We start from the raw sequence: 20,494 nt of genomic DNA on the forward strand, positions 1-20,494 counted from the left end.
ATATAAATTTAAATAAGAAGCATTATTATGTGTATGGAAATAGTATACCTGTCAAGAGGAATGTTGCAGGATTTCTTGCAGTAGATGCATAAAATGTAATTTTTATGTGAAAAATGAAATTCCTGAAATATGCATTTGTATTAGCAAAGGTGATTGTTTTAACACTAAAATCTAATGTAATGTCATCTGATCTTTCTAAATTAAATTCTAAAAATAACTCTTCCACCTTTGAAAATAAAACTAATCTAATGACTACTGAAGAATTTATTGCCACTCATTCGCTTTCCTCAAGTTATGACTTGGCAATCTAATTTGGAAGATAGTATTTGTCCTTCTTAGTTGATGTCAGTTGACTCTGCACTCTATTTTAAATGCAAAGAAAGCATGAAATAAAATGGCAGAGACTAACAAATTTGAAACCTTTTCTGGACTGATTCTGTGGTCACACAGAGACGAAAAAATGCTGGAAAGGGTGCTGGCTAACAGAAGTAATGCACAAAGTAATAACTGTCAGGGAAGAAAAGGTAGTTATTGTAGACTATGCTCATGGAGCAGTTAAAATGAGATGAATGGACTTTTCCCAGTTTTCAGGACTGGGCTTTTTGACAATATGCTCTTTTAGTAATAGTATAAAACCAAACTGCTTGAGCTGTGTTACACTTCTCAGTGTCATGATGTGGGTATCCAGTGACAAAGATGGTAATAAAGAAACCTGCTGTAAGATCCTGATATGTAGGCAATGCTGTCAGTGAAATGGTTTGGATGAGTGGCATCAATAAAAAGGGAACGTCAAAGTGACAATACTGAAGTGATCATATTAAGTACAGACAGTTATCCTGTATGTTGCAGGAGTCTGGCAGAAGGGAAATAAAGAAGTCCTCAGAGTAGCTTGCCTACAGTTGAGTTGCTTGTATTGCAGTAACGCTAAGAAGAGAATTTGGTTGAGTCTCAGCATTTCACAAACAATGAAATCAGCACTTGCCTTTTATTTACCTAAGCTATGCCATATTCTCTGGTTCTACTAGCTGTTGCTAAGCAACTGTAAGAGTAGTAGTGATGTTTCCCTAAAGCCTCAATGTATTTTACTTTATTTTAGAAAGTAAACAAATAAAGTCCACCTTGTCCTTAGTGATCTCCATCTGCAGAATGCATTTGCATCTATGAAGAACAGTCTTTCTTTAAAGGGCACTAAATCTGTCTTTACCTCAGCATTTTACAAAATAGGATCTTACCCTTTGTAAAATAACTTTTTTCAACACCAGCACTTAAGTATTTCAAATCTGGTATACAACTTGCATTACTTTCCTCTGTTTTAATGCATTTTCTTTCCTTCACTTCGATGAATCTTAAAACCAATTGGAGTAAAGGCGAAGGAAGAACAAAGAGAATTTGGAGAACTTTGCTTTACTGGACTAAAATCATTATTTTTTAAGGAAAAGGGATAAACCAACCTCATATAGTCTACTTGCTTTTAACTAAGAACATAATGCTTTGTCAGAAGGAAGGAGTGCCAAGCTGTAGTCTTGAAAGAATGATTATGGTATTTTTGGTTTTTTGTCTCTACTAGCCAGTGGCACTGAATGGTATTGTAGACTGGATTTTTCAAAAAGAACTAGAAGACCTTTAAAAAAAATGTTTTCCTGCAGAGAAACATTTTTAGCTGCCTTTTATTCCCTGATTAACTTGTGTGAATACTGATTTATTGGTCTTTTTGGACATTCCAGTATTGAAAAGGGAACATGAAATCTCTTTTTCTCAATTTGTAACAGCAGCATAATCCAGCTGATGTATAATATGTGTTTCAGCATTGAGAACTTCATTAAAATAAAGAAAAAAAACTTCCAAATACCAGCAATTAAGATGCTTTGCTCTGGTACACAGCAAAGCTACCATTATGTCGGGATTTGTTTCAGTACTTCTTGCTGAATAATAATAATGATCTTTAACCTTCAGGACAATTTAATTTCAGTTGGGTGCTGGATAAAGGCTTAAATATATATAGGAAATTGTGCACAAAGCTGTTGCCTGATTCTCAGGGTACTAATCTGAGACTTTAGAAACACCAGCTTTTCTGTTTCATCAACACAATCCATGAGTATATATCCTGCGGCTAGAAGTCTGAATTTGAAATGTTTTATAGACTGAAGAAGTTGCAGTCACTGTGCAAATGTCTGCATCAGAATTTAAGGTTACTGCATGGATTCGAGCATTTACGCATCATTCATCTCGTGAGATGGACCTAGTGAAGGTCCTAAATTGGTCACAGACAAAAATTGCAGGGTTTGAATGGAAATGGTATTTAAAGGAAATCAATCTCAATTTTGCAATTTAGCTGCCATTTTTTTTTCTGTTTTTAGCTTTAGCTGCCAAGCTACAGAATGTTTAACGATTCAGAGACAATTGTGTTAGGAAGGGTTGAATTTGGCAGCTGGCAGAGGTGAGGCTGTCCCATCTTTGTGCCCCAGATGCAGGCAGTGTCAAGACTGGGAAGCTTTTCCCAGTAGGTGCGCACACAGAGAGCACATGTATACACTGCATACATATCTACACATGCATCTGGCTACACAGATGAAGAGGCAGACACAGTCAGCACTCACATGAACTCAGGCAGCACCAGTGGCCTCATCCTGTTTCACTTCTCTGGTTGAGCAGGTCCGAGGTCTACCCACCCACCCACAGAGCTGACCACAATACCCCTGGTCCCCAGTAACCACCTACCTGTGATCTCATCCTTGGAGAAACCCTCCTGGCTTCCCCTTCACGTCACCTGCTCACCATTTCATCTGGACAGACCACAGCCAGCACTCACATGCTCACTCGCACACCGCTGCTGGCTCCCAGTGCTGCACTGCAGCCAGACAGGCTCTGGCACTGGTCCCACCTGGGGCTGGCACTTGGTGTCACTCACTGGGGTCTCCCCAGTCACTGCACCCCAGGCATACACCCCCTCTGGCTCATGGTCCAGCCCAGCTGCTGGCACCTGACCCACACTTGCCCCAAGCTGGCACCACCCACCTATGGACCGCTGTGACCCCTGTGGGGGCACAGCCAGACAGGCCACTCTTTACAGCTCTGTTTGTCCCCTTGCTCCTCCATTTTATCACAGATGTTCCTTCTGAATTCATCTAAATTCATTCCCTTCCCAACCTCAGGTTTCTTCCCAGATTGCCCCATAATAAGTCTTGTGCAATTGCAAAATGCTTTTCCCCAGCATCTCATAACAAGTCCCACACCCGAGGCAGCAACCTTCCCCGGTCTGGAAGGGGATCTGGAGTTGCTCCTGTTGGACTGTCATGGTGGGCATCACACCTGGACAGTGGGACTGAGGCTGTCCTGGGACAGCCCTGGCAGGCCCTGAACAAGGGCATCCTTTCTCTGAGGTCTTACTTTGGGTTCCCACCTGCACGGGGGCCCCCTGTGTTCCTCCAGGCATATGGAGATGGGCCTGTGATGGGCTGACGGCTCCTGGGATGGGCCTGGGTAGAGCTGGGGCATGGTGGTGCTTGGGCTGCCCCATCTGCCATTGTCTCTCTGTGCTCCTTTGTGGGTGCACAGATGAGCTTTTTATCATAAAACTGAACAGATCGTTATTCATTATTTCAGATCAGATAAGTTTTAAACAATTTCTCCCTAATTCTTTTGAAGTTAACTATTTTTGCCTGGGTCTTGCAAAAACATAACATCACGAGTAAATTTACACTGTTCTCATTTCGTATTGGGCTGGGACTGCCTTGAATATGTTTAAGTATCTGTGGTATTGAAGCTTTGTGGCACAAGTTCTCCCTGACATTGAAAGGCAACGGCAGACGCAGCACGCAGATGCTGGCGTGGTACAGGTGGCTGCTTCGTGAGATCTTTGTGCTCTGGGGTATGCTTCAGTTTTGCCAGCAAGGATGGTGGCTTGCCGTTGTGACTAAATCATCAGTGATACCTAAATTAACAGAATTTTAGTACTTTCTGATATGATTCATTCAATGGAAAGTGCCTTTTGGTGGTGGTGTGAGGATTACTTAATAATTGATTTTTAAAGGACACTGGAAGTAGTCAAATGCTGTTTAAAACAGTCCTCAGAAAATAGTGACTTTGTCTCTCTGGCCATTTGACATTTCTGTTCTTGACTGAAATTAGTTTAGGAAATAACAGTCTTACTGCGTTTAAACATTATCAGAAGATGGCTTTGGAATATACTAATGAGAAAGAAATGATAACGGCTTGGTGCAGAGCATGGGCTGTCAGTGGCAGGGGCTGGCGTGGGCCTGCAGGTCTTGGCGAAGGTGGGAAGAGCTAGGAGCTTATGGTGGACATCAACAAAGGAGAAAATACAAAGGCAGCATGTGAAAACACAAAAGCATAGAAAAAGAGGTGGTTGCAACAAAGTGCGGAACCACTGGTTTATGTCTTACAGCTATCTTACTGGTCCCACCATCTCCATTGGTGATGGCAGCAATTTAAATCTGTAGTTACCTGTTGTAGTCCAAGAGGAAATTTTTTTATTCTACATATGTGTAACACATCTTTGCAGTCTTAGGAACATTTGGTTTTTACTTTTCTTGTTAAAAGTCGTATTTGCAAAACTTCCTGTCTTCAGCTTTGCTGCTGAAAGTCATTTAAGTTGTGGCCAATACTTACTGCAGTACTAAAGTTCCTGCATGTGTGCACATACATGAGTTAGAAAAGTCAGAATTGCAAGCATGAGGTACTCTGGGGATGTGATATGTGTGTTTGAATTTTCTGTGCAGGAGAGAGAATTTAAAATCCATGAGGGCTCTAACCATCGACTCTTATAATTAAGGCCTCACAAATAAGGATAAGAGAGATGATGGAGTTGGGGATTCATCCTGCTATACATGCAAAGAAAGTGATTATTGCTGTTTTGTGCAGACTGCCAGAGGGAGATAATCCCAAGGCAAGGTAGGTGAAGGTGTGTGTATTGGCAAGATCCCAGTAAGATTTAGGGGCTGCTGAATACTCTCTGAAGGCTTTCCTGGAAATAAAACATTTGTTTCCAAGAGCATTGGAGGCCAACACTGTAAAATTAAAAAATATTCCTCTTTTAAACACAGTTGGAGCAAGTAGCCTGCAAGACAGCCTTGCTGGGCCAATAGATACTTAGAATTATAAAGGGTAGATTACTGAAGACAGCAAAGAACAGATACATTTTGCAATTCCCATGCCTGAACTGTTCTCCGTGGAAAATTCATCAATGTATCTGTTGAAAGTTGAAAAATTGGTAGAACAGTTTGTGGAAAAAGTAGAAAAAATAAACAATAATATTTGGAGTCCCATGTGTTATCCAGAGTTTAAAGGACAATCAAGGAAAAATTACTGCACTGCTAGTGTAATCTCCAGCTGCAATTCGCCTGAAATGCCCATATTTAAAAGGGACCAAGGGGAGTTAAGGAGCTAAATGCTGGAACACCTAGAACTTGTGTTAGGAAACTATATTAAAATAATCAATTAACACATGGTTAAATATGATATATTGAATAAGAATCGAGGTTTTATTTTAAAATTATATATTTTTCAAATCTGTTGGAGTTCTCTGAATGAGTCAGCCTGAATGTGGATAAAGGTGATCAGAATTCCAAAAGACACTGACAGAAGCTCTTCAGTAAAGATAGTAAAGAAAACAAATTAGGCAGGGCATAAGAAAGTTTGTGCATTGCTGAAAGGTTGGCTAAGAGTTGTGCTTAATGGATAGGAGAAAATGGCCATTTTTTACAATGGAGGGAGTCACCACGGCATCCCAGAGAGATCTGTGCTGGCATCTGTGTGATTCAGTACGCTCAGAAATTATCTGCAAAAGGGGGTAAGTAGTGAAGTGACCATGATGATAGGAATTTATGATTTAATGAGGACCGATTGTGAAGAATTACAAAAAAGGCCTTAGGTAACCAAGTAAGGTGTTGAAGTAGTTGATGAAATTCGGAGTAGATGAATGTGATGTGATGCACGTAGTAATAAATGTAGGAAATCTACAGGTGAAAAAAAAATTCCTAATTTTCCTTGTAAAATGACAAGCTCTATCTTTGCTGTAATTCTGGAGGAAAGGAATCTTGCTTATAAAAATGTCAAGCTAATGCTTACCTTAGCAAAAGAACAGATCTAATTAGTAGGAGAACAGAAAAAGGGATTAAAAATATACTTGTGTAAATGATTCATATACATTTTCAATGTTACAAGAAGTTCTGGTATCCCAGTCTCATGAAAGGTATAACAAAGCTGCAAAAGGTTCAGAAAAAGGTGATAAAATTACTTTAGTACAGAGAACAGCTATATAAAGTACAACTTTTAAACTTTGAAAAAGAAATATACTGGGCATGATAAAAGTCAATAAGATGGTTAAGTGCCGTAAAAAGCATCAGTAAGAACCATTTGTATGTTTGCTTTTCATACAAAAAATTTGTGGAGCATCAAATGAACCTAACACATGGTAGCTGCTGAACAAACACAAAGAAGGATTTTTCATGTTTTAAGAATCCCTCTAGAATATGTGAAAGATCCTATTAGTTAGTATATACTCAGAGGATGACTGGACAAGTTCATAGAAAAGAAATCTATCAAGGGCTATTAAACACAAAGATGAGGCTACTGGAATGTGTTCCTTCAAAAAAAATCCCTGTGATGTAGATCTTGAAGGGGAGGGAAATTTTCTGGTACAGTCCTTGTTCCTCCTTTGGCTTGCTGTTTGAGAATAGATGCTGCGGTGAATGAGCCTTTAATCTGGCTGAGTGCAGCTATTCTTATTTACTTCCTAAACTTACTGTAACTCAGTAGAATCTACTTTAAAGAATGAGGGAGATATGATCTTTCTAGACATCTCTTAGCCTCACTACTAGCTGCTGTGTTCCTCTGTAGCTGCAGAATGGAAGGTAATGCTCACAGTTACAAGAAGAATAAATGTGACTTAATTTTCATAGTTATAATTGTTCAAAATATCTTTATCATCACTGCTTTTACTATATTTAATTTTGGCGCATTTTATAGTTTACTTGTTCAAAATACATCTATCTTGCAAAAACTGCTTTCTATGTAAATATGTATATGTATACATATACATCTGTGTGTATATATATATAAATGTATCAGTTATTCACAGAATACCTTATGAATTACGAGAAGTGGTTGTCTTTTTGCTTGTTTATTGTAGAAGCATTTGAAACTTGGAAAAAAAATCAATAAACCTGTACTTTGTTAGTTTTAATTATTAGATACTGGTATAGGGTTCATATTTTGTGAGGTTTATTCAAAATCTTATGGCAAAACAGTACTTAAATTCTACTGATTCTCAGTGATTCTGCCACTTACATGGCTCAGCATTTAAGGCAAAATTGCAGTGCTTTAAGTTTTCTTGGTGAGCTGTCACTTAGGGGTCATAAGTGAGAAATGTTGAGCCTGAGCAGTTGCAAATAGGGCTGGTATGGAATATGCAAAAAACCTTTCTAAGATAAAATAAGGCTGAAATCAGTGTAAATCATTTCCAACTGTAAGGCAAGAACATCAGTTTTCTTAAATTATACTTTTTATATCATAAACCTAAAATAGCTGTCCTGAAATATCTTCTTACAGACAATATATGACAGAAAATTAATACTAACAGCATAGTTTATATTCATATAAACAATGATGTGGTTTCATAATAATAAAATTTTGGCAGTCTGATACACCTTTAATGTTAAAATAGTTCATTGTACTGATATTATACTCAATCAATGACTGCACATCTTGTGAAAAACATTTATTTTTTTTATTTGACACAAGGGCCAGAACTAAAGTGAATTGTGTGGGTAGATCTTTTCAGGGTGTATTCAGTCTACATTCTCTTCTGTGCTTACATTCATCCCAGTAGAACTAACTAAACTCTGCTGATATTAATATTATTTTACTATTTTTTTCCAGTATGTTCTGTATCTTTACTTTGTTGACACTTCCTACTATTAAGGCACCCATAAAACCCAAAATATTTTTAATTAATCTCATCAGTGTCCTCTTACAGGTCTGTGGTTTCTTTGCAGTTAGAAACTGGTTTTTTTTGTGAGATAATGCATTGTCAACTCCTGTCTGATTTGCTGTCAACTGTCACCCTTAAGTCTCTTCATTCCTGCTTTCCAAGTATGTCTTCCTATACCGAATCTTTTATAAGTGATTCGATGCAGAATTTACTCCTTGGCAGAGGTGTAACATTTGACAGTTCTTGGGGTTTTAGATGTACATATATTGACAAAATGGGTATCATACAGTTAGCAGCTGATCCTTTTTTCCAAATACTGTTCTGTTTAACATGCTTCATGTCTTAACTGAGCAGGGACAGATCTAGAAGGGTGTTAGTTTTCTGGGCCTGCACAGCTTTTAGAGTGTCTTTGGGTATGGCTTAGTTCAGAAGCAAGATCCTCTTTGCAGTTATCAGTGTGCAGCAATGAGATTGCTAGGAGTTAACTGTATATAAATTTCTTCTAGGGTTTTTTGGGGGGGTTTACTGAACACTAAGTAAGTATGTATTTATATATATGCATATAAAATGAAGAGCAAACCTAAATAGCATTTCACAGTTAATCATTTTCCTTTATGGTTCTCCTTTACCTCATATTTCTTGGGTACAAAGTGAGTAGGCAGCATGTTTATGAATAGTTTCAGAACAGGAGAGCAAAAGCAAACTGGAGAAAGAAAGGGCTATGGGTGGTAAGATATGCTTAAGTTAAACAGTGGTAAAACATGGGCTGCCTCATTTATCATTAGAATTTGTTTCTTTTCCAAGAGAATAATGCACAATAGCTTGAATCTACAGTAGGGAGTACACAGCACCTTTTGGAATAAGACTGACAGTTTGCACTGACAGTTGCAAATACTTCTGTGAGTAGCTAGCAAGTGCCTCAGTAAGGAAGCTGCTGAGTTGTGGTCATTTTGGGGGTCAGAGGGCTCACTTATTACCACAGCGATATTCAATTTTACCTTAAGCCAGCTGTAAGGATCCATAAGAGATTGGGGAGGTAATTTGTTCATCCCCCTGGAAGTCAGAAAGGTAGTTAATATACTGCATTTACGTATGTAATTATCTACACCCGCATTACAAATTTCTGCTCCTAAAAGGTGTTTCTGTCTTTAATAGCTTTTAGATGAACTGCTTGATAGCTCTCCTCTTTCAAAGCAACCTTTTCACACCAGAGTGGTAGGAAAGCTGTGGTGTAGCACGGCTTGCAGGGGGTACTTGATTTACACAAACCAGTTTCTGGATGTTGAGACATGAGGTAGTTCATTAGAGTATTAGGGTGGTAGGCTGTCACTGTAATTTTCTATTTTCAGAACATTATTCCTGCATCAATTAAATTGTTTTAAATGGCTTGTGATACTTGCAGGATATTTCCCTGATAGCTGTAGGAAGAGGAATAAATGCAAAGCATCTGCAAGAATGCTGGCAAGTTACAGTGAACATCACAGAGCTGAAACTTTCATGCTACATTCATGGTATAACAGGTTCCCTTCTTCAGGAATGCTTAATAATACCTATGTTTTATTAAAGTGATATGAATCCTTGGTAGATATACTAGAGAAGATTATTGTGTTAAAGGCTTCCTGAATCCCCATAGCCTTTTTATCTCTTCATTAGATTTTTTGTTATATTTGAAATTTAGTAGAAAATTATTGGTTATTAGTTCTTTAGTTTTAGCAGCAAATCCCTTTTATTGAATTCATTTTATTAAGATTTAGAAACCTCCCACAAGCATTTGACAGCACTACTCTGAAAGATTCAGCCTCAGAGACCCTACTGCTGGGAAGTTAAAAGTAAAATTGCAGCCTGAAATACTTTCCTGGTTTAGGTATAACAATAAAATGCTGGGATTATACTTGTTCTGAAGTGCTTAAAATGCATGTAGTAATCCAAGCGTTACAGTGCACAGAATGTCCTTAAACTTATCTCTGTTCAAATATTTCATTAATGATTCTCTCCAGCTCTGAGCCAGTACAACTGGTGTGTGTGGGATTAACAAAATCAAGTAGGAAATTAGCAAGAGTGTGCACTGTAAGTCAAGGTTTCTTGCTGAGGACTTCCCCTTAATGTTCTACCATACCCTCACATGTTCTGTGTGATGTACAAACCAGACACAAATTCCTGCTGAGTAAACCCTTGGTGTTATTTTTTAAGAATCCTGAAAAAAAAAAAAAAAAAAGAGAAAAAAAAGAATTTACACTTTCCTGATCACATTATACATGGCACTAAAAATGTTCTACCACCGAAATTTTGCTGTTTTCAAAGTGTAAAAATCTTAATGTTGGTTGCAACAGAATGCGTAATAAATGTGTGTCTACATTTTGCTCTCTGTATTGAAAGTATATTTCAGAACAGCCGAAAATCTAATACTTTAGTATTTATATAAAAACTTTATAAATGGCATTCACCAAAAAGCTATGAACACTCTCTGGCATTAAAACTGTCAGTCTGTTGAATTTATGGCATCAAAGCTAATGCTTAAATTTCACAATTGGATGAATAAGTCATACATTGTTAATACCACATAACCTGAAATTATGATTCATTGCATAAAAAGATGGTAAGTGTCTCAGAAAATCCAGCGATGGGGGTTTTGAATTAAGAGGGAAAAACTGTATAAATGCAATCTTATGTGCTGTTTGTATTCTAGAAAAAAATACTATAAAATTAAGTTTACATATAGTTACTCATGTAAAAATACATACTGGGGGAGGCGGAAGAAACACTGAAATACATACTTTCCTGTGTTCTTTTTTAGGTCAGAACTGTGGAGGTTTAGTACAGGGACCAAATGGTACTATAGAAAGCCCTGGATTTCCTCATGGTTATCCAAATTATGCCAACTGCACGTGGATCATTATCACGGGAGAACGTAACAGGATACAACTGTCATTTCATACTTTTGCCCTTGAGGAAGATTTTGATATTTTGTCAATTTACGATGGACAGCCACAGCAAGGCAATTTGAAAGTGAGGTAAGGTACCTTTTTTCTTCCTTCATTGCTTTCTGCCACTCTTTCTCTCCTGAATATATGTTCTGATGGTACGCTACAACTGCATGTGTTTCCTTAATTCTTCCCCAGCCAAGGGAATAGCAGTGCTTCAAGATCTCCCAGCAAATTGTGTTGGTCTGAGTTTCAGATCTTCATGACCCTAGCTTGTATATCAGTAGCATCAGTCATACTTAAGATTTGCACCGTTTGAGGTCAGTTTTGGTAAAGGCCCTTGAGGACAGGAGTATCCCGTGTTGCAGTAGCTTAGTTTTATTTATCTGTCCCCCAATGGAATCCAGATTTGGCCCGGTGACCCTGTCCTGAAGGCATCTGTCCCCATGTTTTGAAAGCTCTTTCTGAGATCATGCTTTACCTTTCTACCATGCCTACAATATTTGAATCAGAGGATGGGTATGCTGCTTGTGCTAACAGTGCCCCAGGGTCTCTCACCAAATGTGCCACAGAAGAGCTGGCAGGCGATACAGTAGTTTGCGAGAGGCACAATCTCATTAGTGAGTCTGGAAATGCTTGCCAGATTAAATCCTTCAGGTGACTATTGCCTGCCTTACAGAGGAGTTGAAGTATAAATTGCCAAAAGTGAAATTCTTCTCCATCTCTATGTAAATAGAATTATTAAGCAATTAGGAACCTTTAAAGGTTAGAAACTGGGGTGCCTTATATGTCCAAATAACACTGAGGTTGCAAAGAGGCCTTCTGGAAGCTTTTTGATCTTGAATCTTTTCACAACTTCGGATTTGGGTGCATTATTTTCATCGGTGTCTTGTTTTGGGTTCCTTAGTCATTTGCTGGATCTGGACTGCAGAGCTAGAGACTAGACATTGCTTTTGGTACTGCTCTGTCATTTTCCATTCAGGGATGAGGTTTATGGAGTACTGTAAAACACTGCTGTCAGTTTTGTCTGATTACTCTTTTACATGCTGCTGATTTATATTGTACTGTTAAAACAAATGTGGGAACATCACCAGTTTGTTCCACAATTTAGTGGGTATCTTGTCTTTTTGACAAGAACAGTGTTCCGACTGTTTGTTGACTCAGTGCAAAAAGTTTTGAAAACTGTGGAAGGTAGTAGATAGGCACCAATGCTTGAGTTGCACAGTGTATGTGCTTCATTTACCGTACTTAATTAACCTTTAGTATTTGTATCACCTTTATGCAAGGATTAATACTTCATTTTCGGTCAAATGCCTTTATTATTTATAGCTAACAGTCCTGCTTGTTTTGCACTAATCTGTTAGTAGAAAATTGTTTCAAGGAAGAGCACCAACTGATAATCTGTGGGTATCGGCATAGAAGACAGAAATTCTAAGTATGATCTTGAAGTATCTGAAGTCATCGTAATTGCCACTGATCTCAGTAAAACAAGGATTTAATTTCCAACTTCCAGCAGTGGAGCAGATATTTTATTTATCTGTGCTTGTATTTACCAGTTAATTACCTTCATAATTGGTGTTATAAGGAAAAAAAGCATTTGTTGGCTTTTCAGCATTCAGAGGTTAAAAAAGCAGAATTTGAATGACAGTTTTCTATTGACATGTCTCATACTCTTGTGACAGACCCTTTGTTGCACAAAGCACATTCACAGGTGTACCCCTCTACAATTGCACATTTCAAGACAATGCACTCAGCAGATACTGGAAAATTATAGTCTTGTTTTTTTAGCTGACAGCATGCAAATGCAAGAGAGCATCTTGGGACTTTTGCTTGAGGGTATGCTCTTTTTATTTCATACATAAAAATACTTTACTAGATTTGGGGTAATTATATTTCTTTAGCCATCATGCAAAATCTGGAGTTTTTCTTAAAAATAGCTGTCACAAACTATAATAATTAAGTAATATTCATCTCATATTTTATATAGTATTTTTCAGCTGCTAAAGCAAAATTGGATAAAAATGAACAGTATGTTCAGCTAGTTTACTGTGCTGCCTGAAGGACCTTCTTGTATGCTAGATGTGCACCGGGATACTTTCACTATATATATTTATTATAAACCCAAAGAAAATACAAAAATATGTAAAACACATTGAAATGCTAAGGCTTGTTTTAAGCTGTTTGTGTGTGCGAAGAAAAGAGAAACAGGTAGTTGTAAGATATATGTGAACTTCAGTTAGTGCAGTATTAAGGAATATATTGATTTAAGGGTTAAATTACACATAATAGTGATTTATAGGTTATTGTATGCTATGTTATGAGGAGGTTGAGAAGTAAGATAGTAGCAGCAAGAACAATGTAAACAAAATATAAGACATTAAAAAGTGCTATTTTACAATTTCCTATTTTTCTAAAACTAGCATTCTGTCATTCTATATAATTACTCAGATCTGTGGTCCAAAATTGCTCTTAAAAATTGATGTAGCTGCTTTATTTTTATCACTGTAAAGTTCATAGAACACAAAAGAGGATTTTTTTTTATTTCTATGTATGTGTATATACACACATATATACATACGTACATATAGATATAGATACAGATATACATATCAATATAGATATAGATATAATCTGGGAGAACATAATCCAGGAGTGTAGCATAGGCTGGGATCTACCCAGGTCAGGAGCAGCTCTATGGAAAGGAACCTGGGGGTCCTGGGGGAGAAAAAGCTCCATACGAGTGAACAGTGTGCTGCTGAGGCAAAGAAAGCCAACAGAATGCTGGGTTGTGTCAACAAGGGCATCACCAGCAGAGAGAAAGAAGTCAGCATCCTGCCCTACTCAGCACTCGCCACGCCACACCTGGAATAGGGTGTTCAGTTTTGGTCCTCACTAAACAAGAAAGATGTGGACAGGCTGGAGAGGGTCCAGGGAAGGACCACAAAGATGATCAAAGGACTGGGAAGGCTGCCGCATGGGGAACGGCTGAGAGAACTGGGTTTGTTCAGCCTTGAGAAAAGATGGCTTAGGGGGAGACCTCACCACCACGTTCCAGTACTTACAGGGTGGCTACAAAGAAGATGGAGACTCCCTTTTTACAAGGAGTCCCATGGAAGGGAGGAGAGGTAATGGGTACAAGTTACCCCTGGGGAGATTCTGACCGGACACAAAAGGAAAGTTTTTCACAATGAGAACGATCAGCCGTTGGAGTGATCTCCCCAGGGAAGTGGTGGGTTCCCCAACGTTGGACAGCTTCAGCTGGACAAGGTGCTGGGCCGTCTTGTCTAGACCGTGCTTTTGCCAAGAAAGGTTGGACCAGGTGATCCCTGAGGTCCCTTCCAGCCTGGTATATTCTGTGGTTCTCTGACTTAAAAGAGAAAAAGTGAACATATAAGTCCAATGACACTGTTTATGATAATGCTTTGTAGGATACTGTAGTCTTCATTGTATAAAGAAACATGAAGTTAGATAGTTAATTTACTCATATATTATAACCAAAACAGATGTCTAAGTTCTATGTTATTGAAAAAATCCCCCAAACTTACCGTAAGTATTAAGTATTGCATTATCAGTTAATGGGGAAAGATTTCAAAACACAACCAAATTCTAATTAATCTAGGGAAAGATGTAGAATGTATTTTTTGTTTGCATTTTAAATTTTAAAGTTGTCAGTTGCTGTACACAGTTAACTATCAGCATGCACATTTCATATGGACAAAACTCTTGTGGAGAGGAGATGCAAGTATGGTGCACTGAGGCAAGAAAGTTATTATTCAGTTGTATTTCTTGGGTATTGTTTCCCTAAGGAAGAGTTGTATTCAGGAGTTCAGTGTAGTTCAGGTGCTCGCAAATATGTATTTTTATTTTTTTCTTTGTTTTATATATCAGATATAAGATTAAATGTTAATATTTTAAAATAGAAATGAGAAATGAGTCAACAGGACACAGGAAGTAGGCATACAGGCCAGCTCTGAAGAGACTCAGTGTATAAGCATATGTGAATTGACAAATAGAGCTATTGACTTCTATCCTGCAGATGGATACATTACCTGACATGAGCGAGTGAAATTCAAACCAGACATTACAAGAGTTTATGGATTTCAAAAGTCATTTCAAGGCTGGTTGTACTACGTATGTATCTTCCACAGCTGAAAAGAGAAAATTTGTATAATCTTAGCATAAGTCTTGTTAAAGTATATTTTTCCTGGATGCAGTATTCCTAAATAGGGGTTTCATAGAGAGACGTACGGAGACTGTAACAGGACTGGGTAAACAGAACTGCCTGTGTCAACAAAATGTCTGTTGCTGAAGATGTGAGGTGGGGTGTAAGTGGGGTGTTAAGACCTTGAACTGTGAACCTTACAAACATGGTGAACTGAGACTTCGTATGTGCCATTGTTTTCATCTCAGTTTATGGGCTGGGATTCCAAATTTTTTAATGTCAAATACAGTTAAATGCTGTAATCTCTGTGTTACAGTGTCTGTTGATAAAAGTTACCTTTTTAGTATCACTCTCAGTTAAGGGTTAGTTATAGAAGATCTGTGCAGTATTCTCTGGAATACTGTTTTTCAAATAATCTTTCAGACAGTCCTGAAAAACTCTTTAAAATGGATTCCAAGTAATTTTGGCTTTTCTTACACAGAAAAGCTGCTATTTAAATTATGTACACTGATAGGAAGATGGAAATGTACAGACATGAACATTTTTTGTTGTGTGTATACACAACTGTGAATTATTTTGGACATACATGATATATATTATTTGGAGAGTGATTTTAAAATATCTGCTTGCCTTCATGGTTTCTCAAGCCTTTTAAACATCATTTAGTTTACTGTAGCCTAGGTAATAATAAAATAGATTCTTCTTGTTATTGCTCATAGTAATCAGTTGAAATAAACATTCTTGTTTTAAAGGAGCAGTAATGCAAATGATGGAAGTTGTTAAAAGAGCATGTAAGAAAATAAAGCTTACGGAAATGTTTGTGACAAACTTATATACAATGTGTGTTAAAATAGCAACATTTCCCTTTGCTTTCTTGAATCATGTAGAAATAAGAATTAAATATGAATTCTTCACAGTATTCACTTCTTGTCTCCAGCAAGCAATAAACTGTATGTATATTCTGCACTTCATAATCCAAGCACAGAGATAAAAAGTGTTCACTGAAGTTAAAGTTTGGGCTCCTGTTTACTCTTAAACCTCTTTCATCTTAACAAACCAAGATTTTGCGTGTATTCAGCACATTTTTAAATTTCATTTTTGTTTGGTTTTGTTGGGTTTTTTGGTTGTTTATTTGTTTCTTTGGAAAGAAAAATTCTGTCTGCTCTCCAGGATCAAGAGAAGAGTGAAGCAATAAGGGGGCGACTGACTTTTCTACAGAACTGTTGACACTGCAGAGGAAGAGTGTTGTGCAATTTACAGTTCTTTTTTTTTTCCCACCTTCCCCATTAAAACATCATATATATTTTTTTAACCTTTTTATTGCACATAATTTTGTACAAGTTGATTTCAACATACAGGATTTGTGTGTGTGATTTTTAGAAGAAAACAGTATAGGAATGGGAATAGTAGCCATCTTTTTTCCAGTTGAAGCTTACCTAGAACACAGCACAAAGAAAAAGAAACTGAGCTAGTGTTCAGATTTGTAAAACAAGATTATTGTATAATTTCAGCAGGTTATTCTGGTATTTTGTACATCTGTAAGAAAAGGAAAACTATCATTGTATGATTATGCAAATTGATTACTGAGATCCTGCCAGGAGAGATGCCTGTCAATGACTATCATTCCACTTTTAATATTCAATCAGATTTCTCTTGGCTTTCTCACCTATTAGAGTATTAGGAAGAAGGAGTCATTTAGAGTAGATGGCTAAAATGTGATTCATTATGTATCACATAGCTATTTTAGGAAAGGAAGGAAACTCTGACCTGATCAGCTAAATGCTGACTGATAGTTTCTGCCAACAGCAAAAAGAACATGCAGTGGAAGGAAGGATAATTTATGTGTGTAATACTAGCAGCTTTAAACTTATATATAGCAATTTTATTTTTCGACAGGTAGATAAAAGGTAGAAATTCCATTCCCAAAATTTTTAACTTCCCAATTCAAAATCTTAAGCTTGATAATTTTGTTGGCCAGCCTACATATTAAAAAGATTTAACAAAAAAATTATTAAATATAAAGTTAAATAAGGAGTCTGCTTAGTAACAAGTTACTTCACCAAGAATTATAGGCCTATTAATTACATGTTTTAGGCTGATACTAAATGATGGTCAACTATAAAACTATATAATACTTTTTTTAATAAAACCCCGTGGAGTATTGTTTGAACTCCCACCTAAGAAAATGCATTTCATGTGTAAGGAACCATTATTTCTTGGAATAAAAAGATTAGATTCATTTAACAAGGTCAAAGCAATGCATGAATTTATACCACAACATTCTGCATCAGTTGCTTAAAGCTTTTATAATATAGTTAAGTCAGCACATTTTTCTTTTAAAAAATGAATGTGACACTCAGCGTAATTAAAATGTAGCTCTGCTCTATTTCATTGTCCTTTGTAGAGGTAGATCTCTTTTTTGATCTGTTACTGGTCATAGCACATCTTCAGAGAATATGCAGTTGTTGCTGTTCTGTACTTTTCAAATTGGACCTGTACAAGTGACAGAAGTGATTTGGTGCAGTTGTTTGTAGTGTTTCACCATCAAAAGTATTACTAATAAGGGACTCAGAAGGGGAGAGTTGGGATGTGGCTCCATAAAATGTTAATTTCTATAGTTTTAGAAACCTTAGCATGTATGTAAGGTAATCTTACTCTTCCATAGCTATACAACCAAAACTGATTTAAGGGGCTAACAAATTGGTATATACACACCTTTCTAATAAAGTAGAGAAGCATTACTTAGTATTTAAAGATACTTCATAGTAGACTGCTGAGGAAGGTAGATTCTTCTTCATGAATAGCTTCTAGGTGTTTCATATGATAGAGTAGATCTTTGATTTCAGGTAAGAGGGGCACATTTGCCTCCCTTGTTATTTGTTATTGCATATGGAAGTATTAGAAATAATTAGTTATTCAGCTTGAAAGAATCATATTTATGATCAAACTAAGCCAAACACCTATGCATTCCTTGATTAGTTATTTTACAAAACAGAGCACCTTGGGTATCCATTATCTAGTATTTAAGCTACAAAATCACAGAAAATTGCAAGTTGTGAGTGTGCATATGGTTGTATACGCACCTGGGTTTTGAAGAGCTCAGTTTACATCTTTGCTTTACCTGAAAACTCAAAATAAGGTTAAAATGTTACTTCATTATTAGCCAAGTATAAGAAAATTGTCTTCACTGCTATGATATCTGTTTGATGTGCAGAGGTAAATCACATAATTACAATATTTTTGGGAACAACTTCAATTCTGTCAGACTGATAAATTTGTAGTCTGCAGAAGGACAAAGACTTTTAAGATTCTTTTGAACACCACTTAGTACATAATTTGGTGTTTCTTGCTTTTTCCTTTCATTTGTGATGGTTTCTGAAGCTCCTAAACCCCCCAGGATTTGACATAGTAACAAAATACATACATCTTGAAACTTTACTTAAATATGATAAATTCCCATAAGATCTTACATGTATTTTATTCTCAAAACTCCTTAGGAATAGGGCACTAGAATCCATTGAGAATGCAGATAAACAGTTTGGGGAATTACAGCTCTTCAAGTTCAGGTGCATCTTAAAAAGTCTTTTAGTGTAGCTTGCTGATACAGTTAACACCAAAAATTTCAGACAGCTTGCTGACTAAACAGGTCAGGTGATTACATTAACTTAATTCCTGGTTGTGTAAGGCATTTTTACTCTTAAATACGTTAATTTTTTAGAGTGAGGGCAATTGCTTACCTTTATTATCTATCACTTAAACATGTATTACACATACAGTGTACATAAAGCAGTTTTCTATCAGTTTTTCTGCATCTCCCATCTTGTTCAAAAAGAGACTCCTTTTTATGTTAGATGATAGGGGTTCAATCGACCTAATTATGTACAGATGCCCTGCTGATCAGTGTCCCTAAATGCTGTATACAATGACTATTACAACAGCTCTTGGTCAGAGATCAGTCAGTCTGGCTGCAAACTAATAATTCAGTTACAAACTTTAGAAAATATACAGCTGGACTCCTCAGTGGGAAGAAAGTCCATTTGTCAAAATTTGCCCCCTTTTGAGATCTGTTACTGTACATCCTTACTGTAAGATTGTTCAGAATTTCTATAGAACTGTGATAGATGACTTTTTAATTAGTACATATAACCTGTGTGCTTTGAAGAAATTTTGACTGCTTGTTTGTTTTAGAGAAGAAAAAAATATCTGTTAACTGACGAATTGAAGGAAAAATAGCTTTATAAAATGTAATCACTGATGTGTTGCATTTCTGATGCAAGTAATTAAGTTACTCTGTAAATCATGTTCTCTTACTGTCATCTGGTAATTACCTGCTTGTCTTAACTGAGTCTTGTAATTATTGACTGTATGATCATAGGCCAGTTTTGTGTCACTTGGTGCCAGACCAGGACATTGTGATCATGGGACAGATGCAGCATCATAAAAGTTCAGGCATTTGAGAGGAACTCTGCAGTCTCTCTACTCTGAATTGCTGCAGTTGAAATTCAGCTCTGTGAGCCAGTCATGTACAAATAATTCCGCTTGTAAAACAAATTTTGTAGACAAACATTCTCATATTCTTGCAGTTTCCGATATTACTTAGAGACTTTCCTCAGGTGTCATCCTGTTCATATTCACAGAAGCATCTGCTGACATTATTAGGGGCTTTAGTTTTTGACAGTGATGTTTTTTCACACTTTAAGGACACTAAAATATAATTCTGCTGAAGTCCCAGGTTATTCCTGCGCTCATACTTTCATTTGAGGAAACCTGTATGCCTATTATCTTCAGTGGACTCAATGAATTTATTAAGAGAACTAACTAGTCAGTGGCTAACTGCCTAGAAGTGCATATAATGAGAGTGACACTGATAAGAAGAGAAGTGAAGGCAAATTTCTGTAATCGGCTCAGTGCCGACGTGGCAGGGAACAGTACCCTTAGAAAACTTCTTACTGTTGACTGTCTACTCTTTAAATTGATTTATCAATGTTCTTTTCCATCTTCAGACCTCATTTATATGTTGCTGTCTTTCAGCAAAAAGACAATTTAAAATAAAAATAAAATTATTTGATTATCTCCCACCCCTGCAACACACAACTATGCACTGTGTTTTTCTTTGCAGAATCTGGTGTGACCACTGTCACAAGAGAACAGCAAAATGGCAAAGAAAATAACAGATGCCAATATTAGACTGCATGTTTGTCTTAGTTGCTAAGACAGGCTAGTTCTAGAGGCTTCTGAAGTCAAATATGCATCATAAGGCAATAATTTAAAAATATGATTAATTTTAATACAAATTAATAGACACTTTAAAAATCTGTTTAATATTTTTAATTTATTGAGATAATTATTTAATTCATGAGTTAGACAAACAAGTATGTTATAGGACTGGTGGGTGAGAACATTAAAGTTAAGTTTAATAGATTTTGTTTAGATTTTTGAGATACAGAACAGCAAAACACC

At 36.8% G+C, this 20,494-nt stretch overlaps 1 protein-coding gene across 1 annotated transcript in view; it reads left to right on the forward strand.

Annotated features, from left to right (window-relative positions):
* The window catches only part of CSMD1 (CUB and Sushi multiple domains 1), a 1,210,443-nt gene that overhangs the window by 215,925 nt on the left and 974,024 nt on the right, over window positions 1-20,494 (forward strand). Inside the window, exon 2 of the mRNA XM_055714855.1 lies at window positions 10,746-10,962. Coding sequence (XP_055570830.1) covers window positions 10,746-10,962 — 217 coding nt within the window. The remainder of the gene's footprint in view (window positions 1-10,745; window positions 10,963-20,494) is intronic.

Source organism: Falco cherrug, chromosome 6 (assembly GCF_023634085.1).
Source record: "Falco cherrug isolate bFalChe1 chromosome 6, bFalChe1.pri, whole genome shotgun sequence".
Classification (NCBI taxonomy): Eukaryota; Metazoa; Chordata; class Aves; order Falconiformes; family Falconidae; genus Falco; species Falco cherrug.